We start from the raw sequence: 16,309 nt of genomic DNA, 5'->3' as shown, positions 1-16,309 counted from the left end.
CCACCCCCACCCAAGTATCTGACCAGCTCAATAAAGTACACCCCCCCATCCACAGTACCATTAGCTCAATAAAGTACATTAGTATGTTGTTTAGGTCTTTTTCCACCAGGCTTTGCCAGCTTGGCTACTGGGACTGTCATTGTCAGCGACTGTTTCCCGCCTGGAAGGCAGCATTTTAGGGATGGTGCCAGGAAACCCTTTGGAGTCATGGGAGGATGTTCGGTGAAGGGGTTTGGCCATCATCCCTGAAGAGGCGTCCTGTCCGGACTTAGGTGTCGTGGCACTGATGGCCGATTCTTCATCTCCTGAGGAGTTAACACATCTACAGTTAACATTCTAGACCATCTTCAAACACCACATAGCCTTGGTTTTGTAAGACACACTCCAAAATTTGATTGTCATTAATGCAAGTGTACTGAATTTGGACCAGCAGTTTCACTTTTCATAGATTGTAAACCAAGCAAAAAATATAAAGGATATTTGAGAATTCTATGTTACAAGTTCAAAACTGATTTCGTTGGCATTCATTTCATACCCAAATGATTATACAACAAATTACATGGGACGCTTAATGTACAGTAGCTTGGTCATTGTAGATTATACAGTATAACCCCGATATACGACCATCTTTGATTCAAGAACATTTTGGTGGTACAACAAGTTGTGTGGCACAGCGAGTGGTATATATGTATAGCTGACCTACATTTTAAAAAGAAAAAGGAATTCAAAGCCATATCTCTGTAGCATAGCAAAGTCACTGTGACCTTTTATTTGACATTTCACTGATTTTGCAATAAACTGGTTTCAGTGGTATCATGATCATCACAGAAATGTATACAAGAAATGCTCAAGAAACAGCTTTTTCTTCATCAAAACCCAAAGTATTCATTGGTACATGTAAGTCACAGTGACGTAGTTTTGTTATGTAAAGCACACATGGACAACTATCTATTTCTCCTCTACAGCTTTCATCCTACAGTTTGATAACGACAATATGAAAAACAGAGAAAAAAACTGTAAGTGTTAATGAAGTGGTGATTCCCAGGGAAGGTGACTGTAATCCAACTTTAGGTGGAGGATAAAATGAGTGAGAGGGACTTTCTACCAAACCACAACCTACTAAAATACCAAACTATAACTAGTAGCAAACAGAATTAACAGCAGGTTATGGTGATGACTTCCGTTGCAATATCCAAACACAGTAACTGACAGTCGAAGAATTCTAGATAAATAAATCACATTCTGCTTTTTCAAGCGGGATCAATAGCGAATAATTGTGATGACGTCATATTCAGTTATGTTAAGTTACAGCGACGTCATTAAATGTTGATGCAATAGTAAGGTTAATGTGACATCATCAACATGAGCGTCATGATTACGCACGACTTACAGGTAAAGCCCGTTTACTGGCTGACAAATGTCTGAGCACAAAGGTTTGAAATAGAGTAACTGCATGTTCCCATTCATTTTACGAATTAGTTTCCTCTTTTGCAGAGTGATGTAGTTTACAACCATTACCATCTTTCTGGGTGGCCTGGCGTTCGGCTTTGCTTTTAACATGGCCAGCATACAGTTTTTTCCCTTTCCACATTTTGCCATCTATTTCCTTGATCAGTTCCTCAGCTTTACTCTTGTTAACATGAGAAAACTTAACAAAAGCGGACCGAAACCTGAAATTACAATATCAGAAACTAAGTGTAGATTATACACTATCATCGTGTAAGTAGTTTGGATACCAATGGACGTAAAACTACCTAACAATTGTAATTAGTATAAAGTTTGAAACCTTTCTGTATATTAACCAATATATATTTCTGGCTTAATATCCTTTATACAAAATTTAATAAATAGCTTTCCTTCAATTTATTCCTGATTGAGCTATCCTTAAACAAAAACTTTGACTAGAGTAAACAATGCGTCCTACCTTTTTCCAGGATCATTAGAAATGTGGTTAAATTTGAGTTTGAATGGTGAATATTTGGACAATAATTCTTCCAGTTCATTCTGAAAGAAAAAAAAACATTGAAATTTGTGAACAAAAACAAATTTCTAGATTGGAAAACTCAGTAATAACAAGAGGCCTTGATGGCTTGTCTAGCTTACTTGGTAAAAATATCAACTTTATTTATTTTACAACAATTATGAAACAAGTTATTTCAACTTATATCAATCACTCTTTTTGGCCCTGATGTTAGTGTGCAGGGGTCTTAGTGTGGGCGAAAACAAGAGTACGTGGAGAAAATCCAAGTGGTCAAGCAGGTGACCCCATACCATTTCACGTCCAATCGGGGAATCGAACCCCGGCCACCTTGGTGAAAGGCAAGTCGCTATCCACTGCACCATCCGACCACCAATTTACTTGTTATAGCAGTCATATAAAAATCTTTCCTTTGCCATCATTTTGGCCTAGTTTTTTCTACTTTGCATCCTAATCAAAGTTGTGTTGATACTATTAAATTCACGTCTAAATTCTCTTATTTTTCTTTTAATTAATATTTTTATTGCAAATATTTTCCCTTCTAGAGGGCAGTATCCAGGAAGATAACACCAATTGATTGCTAGGTCCCAAGAACTAAGGATGTACCAGGCAAATTAGATTGAGATTTATGTATTATATTGTTATTGTTGTGGAGGCACGGTAGTCTAGTGGCAAGACGCCGGGCTCGTGACCAAAGGGATGTGGGTTCGAGTCACATCACGGTACTGTGTTGTATCCTTGAAATAGATACTTTACTCCGCTTGTTCCAGTCTACTCAGCTGTAAATGAGTACGTGCATGGTTGGGAAGTGCTAGAATTGTTGATTGCTAGCTGTGAGTGCCGAAACGGCAGCACCGACTGTATGCTCCCCAGGGAGTTGAGAAAGATATTGGCTGGTTGCAAAGGCCCTATAACCAAGGATAATAATTTGTGAACCGCTTTGAGACAACCTGCGAACTAGGTTGCGATTAAGCGGTATATAAGAACCTCAAATTAGTATTGTTAAGGGGGGGGGGGGGTCAATCTTTTCCATTTCATGATCATAGGATTATATCCTTATCCCAATATTTAATCGATGTAGTACTGCTGCATTTATTTCTTAATGCCAAGCAACTAGATTGACAACAAACAATGGACATAAAAAGTGAAAATAAATAGTATAACATGTTTGCCATGCTTAACAGCTTTTCATACCTATGTACTGGCATAATCTGAACTGCATACGTCTTAATTAACTTTCATCAACTAATGTATGGCAAAGTTAATTCAAATTAAAACTTTTTAAAGGTGGTTATTTGTTATTTCCAGAAATAAACAAAGCTTATACCTCTCCAATAACAGGAGGAATATTTCCAACATAGACTTCCACAAGTCTCTCGTAAGTCCCTGTAAAACAAGAACATTTTTTTACATTGACATCTGAAAAATCATCATAAAAACAACATTTTGAATTGAGTTGTAGATAACAAATATCTACAAGCTAGTTCATGCAAAAACCAACAAAATTACTCATTACAAAAGATGACAGGTAACCTACAAACTAGGTGATTAAAAACTAACATTTAACTCATTTGATGATGACAAATACAGCAAAACACCTTAAGTACAAACATGCTTATTGCAATTTCCTGCGTATTGCGAATGCATTCTGATTTTCAATAATTAATAAATGCTTTTATATGCCTTGTATGACTACTGAACGCAGACAGCTGTGTTTTCAATGACAATATATAGGTGTTGGGTTGTTTATGTAATGTAATATGATATGCTTTGTATGTGCTATAAAAAGACTATTGAATACAGTGAATTATGTTTTTGATAACAATATAACTGTAAGGTGTTAAGTTGAGACCGAGGATGCTGAAGTTGAGGTCACCATGGTGGGTTTCGTCAATATAAACTGTGATGTGTTTACATGATGTAGATGTCCAATATTGAAGTTTTTAAGGTGTAGTCTACTCAATGTTTTAGGAAGTAAGGAGGAGAAGGGTGAGGGAGAGGAGGAGGGAGAGGAGAAGGGAGAGGAGAATGGTGAGGAAGAGGATGAGGGAGAGGAGAAGGATGAGGGAGAGTAGGAGGGTGAGGGAGAGGAGGAGGGAGAGGAGAAGGGTGAGGGAGAGGAAGAGGGAGAGGAGGAGAGAGAGGAGAAGGGTGAGGGAGAGGAGGAGGGTGAGGAGGAGGGAGAGGAGAAGGGTGAGGGAGAGAAGAAGGGAGAGGAGAAGGGTGAGGGAGGATGTGGGTGAGGGTGAGGAGGAGGGAGAGGAGAAGGGTGAGGAAGAGGAGGGAGAGGAAAAGGGAGAGAAGAAGGGTGAGGGAGATGAGGAGGGAGAGGAGAAGGGAGAGAAGGGAGAGGAGGGAGAGGAGAAGGATGAGGGAGAGTAGGAGGGAGAGGAGGAGGGGGAGGAGGAGGGAGAGGAGAAGGGTGAGGGAGAGAAGAAGGGAGAGGAGAAGGGTGAGGGAGGATGTGGGTGAGGGGGAGGAGGAGGGAGAGGAGAAGGGTGAGGGAGAGGAGGGGGAGGAGAAGGGAGAGAAGAAGGTGAGGGAGAGGAGGAGGGAGAGGAGAAGGGGGAGGGAGAGAAGGAGGGAGAGGAGAAGGGTGAGAAGGGAGAGGAGGAGGGAGAGGAGAAGGATGAGGGAGCGTAGGAGGGAGAGGAGAAGGGAGAGAAGGGAGAGGAGGAGGGGGAGGAGAAGGGTGAGGGAGAGAAGGAGGGAGAGGAGAAGGGAGAGAAGGGAGAGGAGGAAGGTGAGGAGGAGGGAGAGGAGAAGGGTGAGGAAGAGGAGGGAGAGGAAAAGGGAGAGAAGAAGGGAGAGGGAGATGAGGAGGGAGAGGAGAAGGGAGAGAAGGGAGAGGAGGAAGGTGAGGAGGAGGGAGAGGAGAAGGGTGAGGGAGAGAAGGAGGGAGAGGAGAAGGGAGAGGGAGGATGTGGGTGAGGGTGAGGAGGAGGGAGAGGAGAAGGGTGAGGGAGAGGAGGGAGAGGAGGAGGGAGAGGAGAAGGATGAGGGAGCGTAGGAGGGAGAGGAGAAGGGAGAGAAGGGAGAGGAGGAGGGGGAGGAGAAGGGTGAGGGAGAGGAGGGAGAGGAGAAGGGAGAGAAGAAGGGGAGGGAGAGGAGGAGGGTGAGGAGGAGGGAGAGGAGAAGGGGGAGGGAGAGAAGGAGGGAGAGGAGAAGGGGGAGAAGGGAGAGGAGGAGGGAGAGGAGAAGGATGAGGGATAGTAGGAGGGAGAGGAGAAGGGAGAGAAGGGAGAGGAGAAGGGTGAGGGAGAGAAGGAGGGAGAGGAGAAGGGTGAGAAGGGAGAGGAGGAGGGAGAGGAGAAGGATGAGGGATAGTAGGAGGGAGAGGAGAAGGGAGAGAAGGGAGAGGAGGAGGGAGAGGAGAAGGGTGAGAAGGGAGAGGAGGAGGGAGAGGAGAAGGATGAGGGATAGTAGGAGGGAGAGGAGAAGGGAGAGAAGGGAGAGGACGAGGGAGAGGAGAAGGGTGAGGGAGAGAAGGAGGGAGAGGAGAAGGGAGAGAAGGGAGAGGAGGAGGGAGAGGAGAAGGATGAGGGAGCGTAGGAGGGAGAGGAGAAGGGAGAGAAGGGAGAGGAGGAGGGAGAGGAGAAGGATGAGGGAGCGTAGGAGGGAGAGGAGAAGGGAGAGAAGGGAGAGGAGGAGGGGGAGGAGAAGGGTGAGGGAGAGGAGGGAGAGGAGGAGGGAGAGGAGAAGGGTGAGGGAGAGGAGGGAGAGAAGGGAGAGGAGAAGAGTGAGGGAGAGGAGGGAGAGGAGGATGAGGAGGGAGAGGAGGGAGAGGAGAAGGGAGAGAAGAAGGTGAGGGAGAGGAGAAGGATGAGGGAGAGTAGGACGGAGAGGAGGGAGAGGAGGGAGAGGAGAAGTGAGAGAAGAAGGTGAGGGAGAGGAGGAGGGAGAGGAGAAGGATGAGGGAGAGTAGGAGGGAGAGAAGAAGGGAGAGAAGGGAGAGGAGGAGGGTGAGGAGAAGGATGAGGGAGAGTAGGAGGGAGAGAAGAAGGGAGAGAAGGGAGAGGAGGAGGGTGAGGAGGAGGGAGAGGAGAAGGGTGAGGGAGAGGAGGGAGAGGAGAAGGGAGAGGAGAAGAGGGAGGGAGAGGAGGGAGAGGAGGGAGAGGAGGGAGAGGAGAAGGGAGAGAAGAAGGGTGAGGGAGAGGAGGAGGGAGAGGAGAAGGATGAGGGAGAGGAGAAGGGAGAGAAGGGAGAGGAGGAGGAGGGGGAGGAGGAGGAGGGAGAGGAGAAGGGGGAGGGAGAGTAGGAGGGAGAGGAGAAGGGAGAGAAGGGAGAGGAGGAGGAGGGTGAGGAGGAGGAGGGAGAGGAGAAGGGTGAGGGAGAGTAGGAGGGAGAGGAGAAGGGAGAGAAGGGAGAGGAGGAGGGTGAGGAGGAGGGAGTGGAGAAGGTTGAGGGAGAGAAGGAGGGAGAGGAGGAGGGTGAGGAGGAGGAGGAGGAGGGAGAGGAGAAGGGTGAGGGAGAGGAGGGAGAGGAGGGAGAGGAGAAGGGAGAGAAGAAGGTGAGGGAGAGGAGGGAGAGGAAAAGGGAGAGGAGAAGGGTGAGGGAGAGGAGGGAGAGGAGGGAGAGGAGAAGGGAGAGAAGAAGGTGAGGGAGAGGAGGGAGAGGAGAAGGGAGAGGAGAAGAGGGAGGGAGAGGAGGGAGAGGAGGGAGAGGAGAAGGGAGAGAAGAAGGTGAGGGAGAGGAGGAGGGAGAGGGGAAGGATGAGGGAGAGTAGGAGGGAGAGGAGGGAGAGGAGGGAGAGGAGGGAGAGAAGAAGGGAGAGAAGAAGGTGAGGGAGAGGAGGAGGGAGAGGAGAAGAGTGAGGGAGAGGAGGGAGAGGAGGGAGAGGAGAAGGATGAGGGAGAGTAGGAGGGAGAGGAGGGAGAGGAGGGAGAGGAGAAGAGTGAGGGAGAGGAGGGAGAGGAGGAGGAGGAGGGAGAGGAGAAGGGTGAGGGAGAGAAGGAGGGAGAGGAGAAGGGAGAGAAGGGAGAGGAGGAGGGGGAGGGAGAGGAGAAGGGTGAGGGAGAAGAGGAGGGTGAGGGAGAGGAGAAGGGTGAGGGAGAAGAGGAGGATGAGGGATAGGAGAAGGGGGAGGGAAAGGAGGAGGGTGAGGGAGAGGAGAAGGGTGAGGGAGAAGAGGAGGGTGAGGGAGAGGAGGAGGGTGAGGGAGAAGAGGAGGGTGAGGAGAAGGGTGAGGGAAAGGAGGAGGGTGAGGAGGGAGAGGAAGGGGTGAGGGAGAGGAGGAGGGTGAGGGAGAGGAGGAGGGTGAGGGAGAGGAGGTAGATTTGGTCATCAGTGTCACTAGGGCGACAGCTAATTTTAATGCAACATCCTGTTTTCTCAAGGCTCAATTGGAGGCTGTGGCAGTAACGATGCAGCCTCTCATGTTAAGTTACAGCAAAAAGTGATAACAGAATTTCTAAATGAGCATCAAACTGTGAGCATCGTGTGTATATACATTCAATGTATGTTAAGATAAATTAAAACGTTCCCAGTGATTTGTGTTTACGTTCTTTTATCCATATTTTCATATAGCATTTTTTTTTTAAATAACAATCAAATTTCAGTTTATACATAATACAAACTACCTTTATAACGAATTGATTGAGTAGGTTCCTGGGTATTCATTATAGTGCGTTACTGTACATGTATCTACAAACTTGGTGATAATAAAAGGCCCAGAAGGCCTGTATCACTTATGTCATTTGTTATCTGAACTAGACCTGACGGAAATGTTTCTGTTAACTTAAGAGATTGTTGGCTTTCTCAGATGTCTTATTGTTTTTAGTCTTAATGTTTCAATGAATTCCACATTTGGTTAAAACTGATAAGTAATTTGATGGAATTGAAAATTAGTCCAAAATGTCTCAGCTTGTAAGAGAACAAGGAGTCTATTTTTTTGGTCTCAACACAGCACCTATTCAGGAGTATCAGAGAATGAATCGTATAAAGTTTGGTTAGCTTTTGTCTTGTAAGAGTTGAGAAAAAGTTAAGAATGTCTCAGTCAATCAGTAAATAACAGATGGTCATTTTTATACTGAGATTTGGTTCGAAAATTTGATACATAAAATCTCAGCACGTGTGGGGTTCCAAAGTCTTCTACTGCAACTACACATTATGGTCAGGTATGAACTAATATTAGTTTACATCTGTTGTTCATCACAGTATGTATACCCAGAACATGTACTGATGTTTATTTTATTGTTTAATAGGCAACGGACTCCCACATATGTTTCCAGTAAATGATGGGTTGTGTCAACAAAAGGTATCTGCCAATTAATACAAAACACTGTTAAAACGGCTCTGCATTAGAGATGTACTAGTAAAGGATTTTTTAGATTTCTGCAAACAAGAGTTCAGTAAAAATGTTTACCATCCTTTAGCATATAAGAATCGGATACAATTTTTATATTGAGTTTTTCTCCAAATGTCTTGAGTACTGCAACAGCATGATCCTTCACTGCAAACCGCAAATAGATCCACCTGAATAAAAAAAGTATTGAAAAGAATATCAGCAAAGATCCCTATAAATAACTTTAACGGACATACAAAGCACATGATTCCTGAATACACCCAGATTGATTCCCATGTATAAAACTGTAGACATTAGTACCATTGCTCTGGTATGTTTCCAGGACATCAACTGAAGTTCTTACCATTGGGTGAATGATTGCTAACATTGGGTAAACCTGAGGAGAGTAGCCCAAAAGTTCTTTATTGGTCACTTGGATTTTTAAGCAATCATAGCAAAATATTTTCATTAAAAGTAATGCTGTACGAGTACAGCAAATATTCCTTACTTTAAGTGTTCTGACTCTCGAGAGCGAAGGAGTCAATTCCAATCATACCACATTTGATTACTTGGCCCCATTAGGATGTTTTACAGCAAATTTAATTGAAATATTATCAATTGGGCAGGAGGAGTAGGATATTGAAGACTTTGAAGTACCCGATTGTATCCTTTAGGGCATTGCTCCAGAGCCCATAGAGAGTTACACTTCCTTATTGTTTATATGATTAATTTCAAGGAATTAAGGATAAAATGTGCTTCATGATAAGTAGGAGACATTTGAATGCATGTGTATACAGTTAAAAGGCCAAGATTATGACCCTCGTCTGGGCTAAAGTTCCAAAGGGTTGGCTAGACCGTAGACCTTATCCTGGTAGCATGTGTTTTGGGATAACAACAGTTTTCAAGTTATGAACCGGGGACTAAGTCCCCAGTAGAAGGGCTGAATCCCTGGACAATCCAGGTGGTAGCATGATTAGTATGACTATTCAAACCTAGCAATAACCTATGATCATTGTTACAGGGTATAGATCTTAACAATTTCCATGTTACTAACTAGAGATAAAAGTCTCTAGGGGCAAGGCCAGGCCCCTCAGCGCAATCCATGTAGTATGAATGAACTTGTCTCTTCATGCCTAAGGATTGTTTATATTATTTAAGGAATGGGATCTCAACCCTCTCCATATAATGACTAATGACTCAAGTCTAGTATTAAAGGATGGGGGGGGGGCATGTTTTAGGTTTGTGTGGGTGAAGGAGGCCTGTTTTAGGTGGGTGTGGGGGAGGGGGGGCCGTTTTAGGTGTGTGTGGGTGTGGGGGCTTGTTTTAGGGGTGTGTGGGTGAGGGGGGGCTGTTTTAGGTGTGTGTGGGGGGGGGGGGCGTGTTTTAGGTGTGTGTGGGGGGGGGGGGCGTGTTTTAGGTGTGTGTGGGGGTGGGGGCTTGTTTTAGGTGTGTGTGGGGGGGGGGGATCTGTTTTAGGTGTGTGTGGGTGGGGGGGGCCTGTTTTAGGGGTGTGTGGAGGAGGGGGCATGTTTTAGGTGTGGGTGGGTGATGGGGGCCTGTTTAAGGTGTGTGTGGGTGAGGGGGACCTGTTTTAGGTGTGGGTGAGGGGCATGTTACAGTACATCATGTTATATGTCTGAATGGAACTGGTGTTGGTAGTATGAATGAACTTGTCTCTTCATGCCTAAGGATTGTTTATATTATTTAAGGAATGGGATCTTAACCCTCTCCATATTATGACTAATGACTCAAGTCTAGTATTAAACGATGGGGGTGGCGGCATGTTTTAGGTTTGTGTGGGTGCCGGAGGCCTGTTTTAGGTGTGTGGGGGTGGGGGGGGGGGGGTTGTTTTAGGTGGGTGTGGGGGAGGGGGGGCCGTTTTAGGTGTGTGTGGGTGTGGGGGCTTGTTTTAGGGGTGTGTGGGTGAGGGGGGGGCCTGTTTTAGGTGGGGGTGAGGGTCATGTTACAGAACATCATGTTATATGTCTGAATGGAACTGGTGTTGGTAGTATGAATGAACTTGTCTCTTCATGCCTAAGGATTGTTTATATTATTTAAAGAATGGGATCTCAACCCTCTCCATATAATGATTAATGACTCAAGTCTAGTATTAAAGGTTGGGGGTGGGGGCATGTTTTAGGTTTGTGTGGGTGAAGGAGGCCTGTTTTAGGTGTGTGGGGGTGGGGGGGGGGGGGTTGTTTTAGGTGGGTGTGGGGGAGGGGGGGCCGTTTTAGGTGTGTGTGGGTGAGGGAGGCCTGTTTTAGGTGTGTGGGGGTGGGGGGGGCGTGTTTGGGGTGTGTGTGGGTGAGGGGCGCCTGTTTTAGGTGTGTGTGGAGGAGGGGGCATGTTTTAGGTGTGTGTGGGTGATGGGGTCCTGTTTAAGGTGTGTGTGGGTGAGGGGGGGTGGGCCTGTTTTAGGTGTGGGTGAGGGTCATGTTACAGTACATCATGTTATATGTCTGAATGGAACTGGTGTTGCATACCATCGGAAACATCATTTTAAAAATGCATTTCAATCCTTGAGCAAAAGTTAGATATGAATGTAAATATTCTGTGATGAATATGAGTTGATACAGTCAATGTTTTGATTCAAACCAAAAAACAATTTACCAATCATCTCCATCAACCTCAGTTACTGTACCACATTCGGCAAACTTCTTCTCAATATCCTGTAATGAACAACAATGTCATACAACAACATTTCTCACCACTCATCTGTTATAACTTACACAAGTCTAACAACGCATACCTGACTCATAAATAACATAAGAATGTACCTGGTGTATATTTCACAGTCACACCACTACAAATACACTCTAAATATTCAATGGCCATTAAAGCATAATTCATTAGGCATGCATCTTACATGAAATCATTACTTGGATATGTTTCGAAACTGTCTCAGTCTCTGGTTATTTCAATAACACAAACACTAACTAAATAAAGTCTCATATTTTGACAGAAAATACTCTTGTTTATAAATAAATTCCTCATTATACCGATATTGTTGATCCCTTTGCTTCTTTCCTCTTCTTGTACTTCAAAGTGTAAAGTCCTTTGTAGTTTGTAGTGAAATTAGCAATCATCTGTTGATTGATGACAGCTGTAACATAAACATAAAACAGTACAAACAGTGGCATCTCGAACAGTTGTAACACAAACAAAACATAACAGTACAAACAGTGGCATCTCAAACAGTTGTAACACAAACAAAACATACAACAGTAAAAACAGTGGCATCTCGAACAGATGTAACACAAACAAAACATAAAACAATACAAACAGTGGCATCTCGAGCAGTTGTAACACAAACAAAACATACAACAGTACAAACAGTGGCATCTCAAACAGTTGCAACACAAACAAAACATAAAACAGAACAAACAGTGGCATCTCGAACAGTTGGAACACAAACAAAACATAAAACAGCACAAAAAGTGGCAGCGCGAACCATTGTAACACAAACAAAACATAAAACAATACAAAAAATGGCGTCTCGAGCAATTGTAACAAAAACAAATGATAAAACAGTACAAACAGTGGCTTCACGAACAATTGTAACACAAACAAAACATAATACAGTACAACCAGTGGCATCTCGAACAGTTGTAACATAAACAAAACATAAAACAGTACAAAAAGTGGCATATCGAACAATTGTAACACAAACAAAACATAAAAAAGTACAAACAGTGGCATCTGGAACAGGTGTAACACAAACAAAACATAAAACGGTACAAACAGTGGCATCTCGAACAGTTGTAACACAACAAAACATAAAACAGTACAAAAAGTGGCATCTTGAACAATTGTAACACAAACAAAACATCAAACAGTACAAACAGTGGCATCTCGAAAAATTGTAACACAAACAAAACATAATACAGTACAAACAGTGGCATCTCGAGCAGTTGTAACACAAACAAAACATAACAGTACAAACAGTGGCATCTCAAACAGTTGCAACACAAACAAAACATAAAACAGAACAAACAGTGGCATCTCGAACAGTTGGAACACAAACAAAACATAAAACAGCACAAAAAGTGGCAGCGCGAACCATTGTAACACAAACAAAACATAATACAGTACAAACAGTGGCATCTCGAGCAGTTGTAACACAAACAAAACATAACAGTACAAACAGTGGCATCTCGAGCAGTTGTAACACAAACAAAACATAAAACGGTACAAACAGTGGCATCTCGAACGATTGATACACAAACAAAACATAAAAAGGTACAAACAGTGGCATCTCGAACAGTTGGAACACAAACAAAACATAAAACAGCACAAAAAGTGGCAGCGCGAACCATTGTAACACAAACAAAACATAATACAGTACAAACAGTGGCATCTCGAAAAATTGTAACACAAACAAAACATAATACAGTACAAACAGTGGCATCTCGAGCAGTTGTAACACAAACAAAACATACAACAGTAAAAACAGTGGCATCTCGAACAGATGTAACACAAACAAAACATAAAAAAGTACAAACAGTGGCATCTGGAACAGTTGTAACACAAACAAAACATACAACAGTACAAACAGTGGCATCTCAAACAGTGGTAACACAAACAAAACATAAAACAATACAAACAGTGGCATCTCGAGCAGTTGTAACACAAACAAAACATTAAACAGTACAAACAGTGGCATCTCAAACAGTTGCAACACAAACAAAACATAAAACAGCACAAAAAGTGGCAGCGCGAACCATTGTAACACAAACAAAACATAATACAGTACAAACAGTGGCATCTCGAAAAATTGTAACACAAACAAAACATAATACAGTACAAACAGTGGCATCTCGAAAAATTGTAACACAAACAAAACATAATACAGTACAAACAGTGGCATCTCGAAAAATTGTAACACAAACAAAACATAAAGAGGTACAAACAGTGGCATCTCGAACAGTTGGAACACAAACAAAACATAAAACAGAACAAACAGTGGCATCTCGAACAGTTGAAACACAACAAAACATAAAACAGTACAAACAGTGGAATCTCGAACAGTTGTAACACAACAAAAAATAAAACAGTACAAACAGTGGCATCTCAAACAGTTGCAACACAAACAAAACATAAAACAGAACAAACAGTGGCATCTCGAACAGTTGTAACACAAACAAAACATAAAACAGCATAAATACTTACTTGCCAACTTTTGGAATTTCAATGGAGGAGATTACATGTGCTCAGAATTAAAAGCATAAATGAAATGTGTGTATGTATACCCTTGGGGAAAATGATACTTTTAAATGGCATTTTTTGAGCTGTTCTTTCAGATGAAATCATCAAATGTTAGAAATAGGAAAAGTTTATCAAATTTCCGGTTGAAAATGCTCAATTTAAGGGTTCAAAATCCTGAGACTGAGTTGGCAAGTATGAAATAGTCTCTGTTGACATTCCTCAGTCAAGTGTTAGCTGCAGACCTTTAGTTGCTTATGTAACAGGAAAGAAAAAATACATCCACCTCCGAGCTCTATATATCAGTTGCTCCGACCTGGACCTCCAAGCTCTATATATATATAGTTGCTCCGACCTGGACCTCGGAGCTCTATATATACAGTTGCTCCGACCTGGACCTCCGAACTCTATATATATACATTTGCTCTGACCTGGCCCTCCGAGCTCTATATATAGACATTTGCTCCTACCTGGACCTCCTAGCTCTATATATATACATTTGCTCTGACCTGGCCCTCCGAGCTCTATATATCAGTTGCTCCGACCTGGACCTCCGAACTCTATATATATACAGTTGTTCCGACCTGGACCTCCAAGGTCTATATATATATAGTTGTTCCGACCTGGACCTCCAAGGTCTATATATATATAGTTGTTCCGACGTGGACCTCCAAGCTCTATATATATACAGTTGCTCCTACCTGGACCTCCAAGCTCTATATATATACAGTTGTTCCGACCTGAACCTCCAAGCTCTATATATATATAGTTGCTCCTACCTGGACCGCCGAGCTCTATATATATACAGTTGCTCCTACCTGGACCTCCGAGCTCTATATATATACAGTTGCTCCTACCTGGACCTCCAAGCTCTATATATATACAGTTGCTCCGACCTGGACCTCCGAGCTCTATATATATACAGTTGCTCCTACCTGGACCTCCGAGCTCTATATATATACAGTTGCTCCTACCTGGACCTCCTAGCTATATACAGTTGCTCCTACCTGGACCTCCGAGCTATATACAGTTGCTCCTACCTGGACCTCCGAGCTCTATATATACAGTTGCTCCGACCTGGACCTCCGAGCTATATACAGTTGCTCCTACTGATGAGCTACCTCATTCCAAACCTTCCTCCCTTCTTCAACAAAGCCTTCAAGCCAGAAGACACACAAGCCACTATACCACCTTCTGTGGGTATATTTAGTATTAGTTATGTAACAGGAAAAGGAAAAAAAACAGATCCAATAGGATTCAAAGCCATGACCTTGAATTTTAGAAGGTTGCTCTATTACCAACTTAGCCTTAGTTTCCTCTGCCCCTTACAGATATATGTCTCAGTCTGGTGTGGGTTCCTCTGGCCCTGACACCAGAAATAGACATTTGGACAGATAGATGTCTGATGTGGGGGCCCCACACCAGACATTTATCTGTCAAAATGTCTAAGTCTGGTTTTTATTTATATTTATGTGTCTAGGTTTACTACCTTGCTTATTGTGGCCACCTTTCTTTTCGGCTTGTCCATCAACTAGTAATAACTCCTTGGAACTCATGGTTCTATCACATATACCCACAGCTGTTTCCTGGAAAAAAATAATAAAAAAAACATGTTTTTTAAAGTAAATTATTTTTAAATTAGTAACTTCATGTATTACAAAGTGCCCCGTTATATCTTAGCCTATTGTATAAATATATTTTTTTCAATCTTCAAGCTACTTAAATTTGGTGACAATTTGGTATTAAGGGTACCAACATTTTGATATTGGATTGCTTTGATACTTCCCAAAAATTGTTTCAATATTTTCCAAAGATTTTCAGTATTAGACCCAACGTTTCCACCCAACACTGTTTTTGCTGCTTTTTTGTGTTTGTGTGTAGCTGATTTTATATCATAAGATTCTTCAAGGGTTTTTCCATTTTCCTTTTAGGTACCAAACTACTAGGTTACCAACACATCAAAGGTTGGGTTTAATGGTCAAGATACATTTTATAGCCATTATATAGGTAACATAGCCTTGTGATTTTTAAATAAAAAATTTGTAATACATTTATTTGTCTTAAAATTCTGAAAAATATTTAATCGTTACGTGAGACAGATGTTATTATTTCCACCACAAGAGTTAATTTAGCTGCAGATACACCAATACATTCTTAATGGCCTTTCCTTTGTCATAGTCTGTCATTTGAATCAATCAAGTTTCATCTTGTCAAGATTAATTTGGATTTGTGTATATTGGTATAAAAATTGAGAAAATTTTAATAAAAATCAGAGTAGAGTTTGAATCAGTCTTATCAACCAAAGATATTATATCACCACGAATTATCAACCGAATAATTTTATCTTGAGTACTAAGCTTATATATATATATATCAGCTGAATATTTGGTAAAGATTATCGTTCCCCACTAGACAGGTGAAAGTTTCACTGAAACCACACTCATTCAGTTTCACTCACCGGCTATATTATCATGTTTATCAACAAACTGACCATGTCAACAGTATCAACAACGTTATTTATAAAATGCAATCAAACAACTAAAGTAAAATTGGCTTACATAAAATAAACTCACTTTCCAACTTCACTTTTCACTTCAGTCTACCGGAAGTTTACGCGATACTAAGGACAAACTAATATGAAAGACAATATCCGGAGTTCATCAACTTCGTTCATTTATTGTTGACTTAAAATCACATATGATCAAGGATATTTCATTTTCGTTGCTTCTTAAAACCGAATTATGTATTTATAGCAGGGTGACGTATAAAATAAACTGCACAGCAGAATCATCCTCATAATTTTTAATTTCTTCACGCTCTTCTGCCGGTGCCGTTTTCGTTTATCG

General features: G+C 42.4%; 1 protein-coding gene across 2 annotated transcripts; it reads right to left on the bottom strand.

The window, feature by feature from the left end:
* Positions 1-17: 17 nt before the first annotated feature.
* LOC110460086 lies at positions 18-16,085 on the bottom strand. 2 transcript variants are annotated; one of them, XM_021512798.1, is made up of 9 exons: positions 16,037-16,085; positions 14,953-15,049; positions 11,261-11,364; positions 10,872-10,930; positions 8,343-8,452; positions 3,306-3,364; positions 1,925-2,004; positions 1,519-1,670; positions 18-305 (listed from the first exon to the last, which is right to left on the bottom strand). In XM_021512798.1, the coding sequence occupies exons 2-9, from the start codon at positions 15,017-15,019 to the stop codon at positions 91-93; spliced, it is 846 nt and encodes a 281-aa protein (XP_021368473.1). In that variant the 5' UTR covers positions 15,020-15,049; positions 16,037-16,085; the 3' UTR covers positions 18-90. The 2 variants fall into 2 exon arrangements, with proteins under 2 accessions (XP_021368473.1, XP_021368472.1); XM_021512797.1 differs by having other exon boundaries at positions 16,022-16,080.
* Positions 16,086-16,309: the final 224 nt, after the last annotated feature.

The sequence above is a fragment of the Mizuhopecten yessoensis genome, unplaced genomic scaffold (genome assembly GCF_002113885.1).
Source record: "Mizuhopecten yessoensis strain PY_sf001 unplaced genomic scaffold, ASM211388v2 scaffold10315, whole genome shotgun sequence".
In the NCBI taxonomy this organism is placed as follows: Eukaryota; Metazoa; Mollusca; class Bivalvia; order Pectinida; family Pectinidae; genus Mizuhopecten; species Mizuhopecten yessoensis.
This window is presented reverse-complemented; position numbering and strand designations above follow the sequence as displayed.

Bases quoted from the DNA above. Each gene is read 5' to 3' on its own strand.
- LOC110460086 (XM_021512798.1), bottom strand. From the start codon at position 15,019: ATGAGTTCCAAGGAGTTATTACTAGTTGATGGACAAGCCGAAAAGAAA. The intron at 10,931-11,260 runs GTATAATGAGGA...TGTTCATTACAG, and splicing joins CAAAGGGATCAACAATATCG to GATATTGAGAAGAAGTTTGC. The intron at 2,005-3,305 runs GTATAAGCTTTG...TTTTTCTTTCAG, and splicing joins TTCCTCCTGTTATTGGAGAG to AATGAACTGGAAGAATTATT.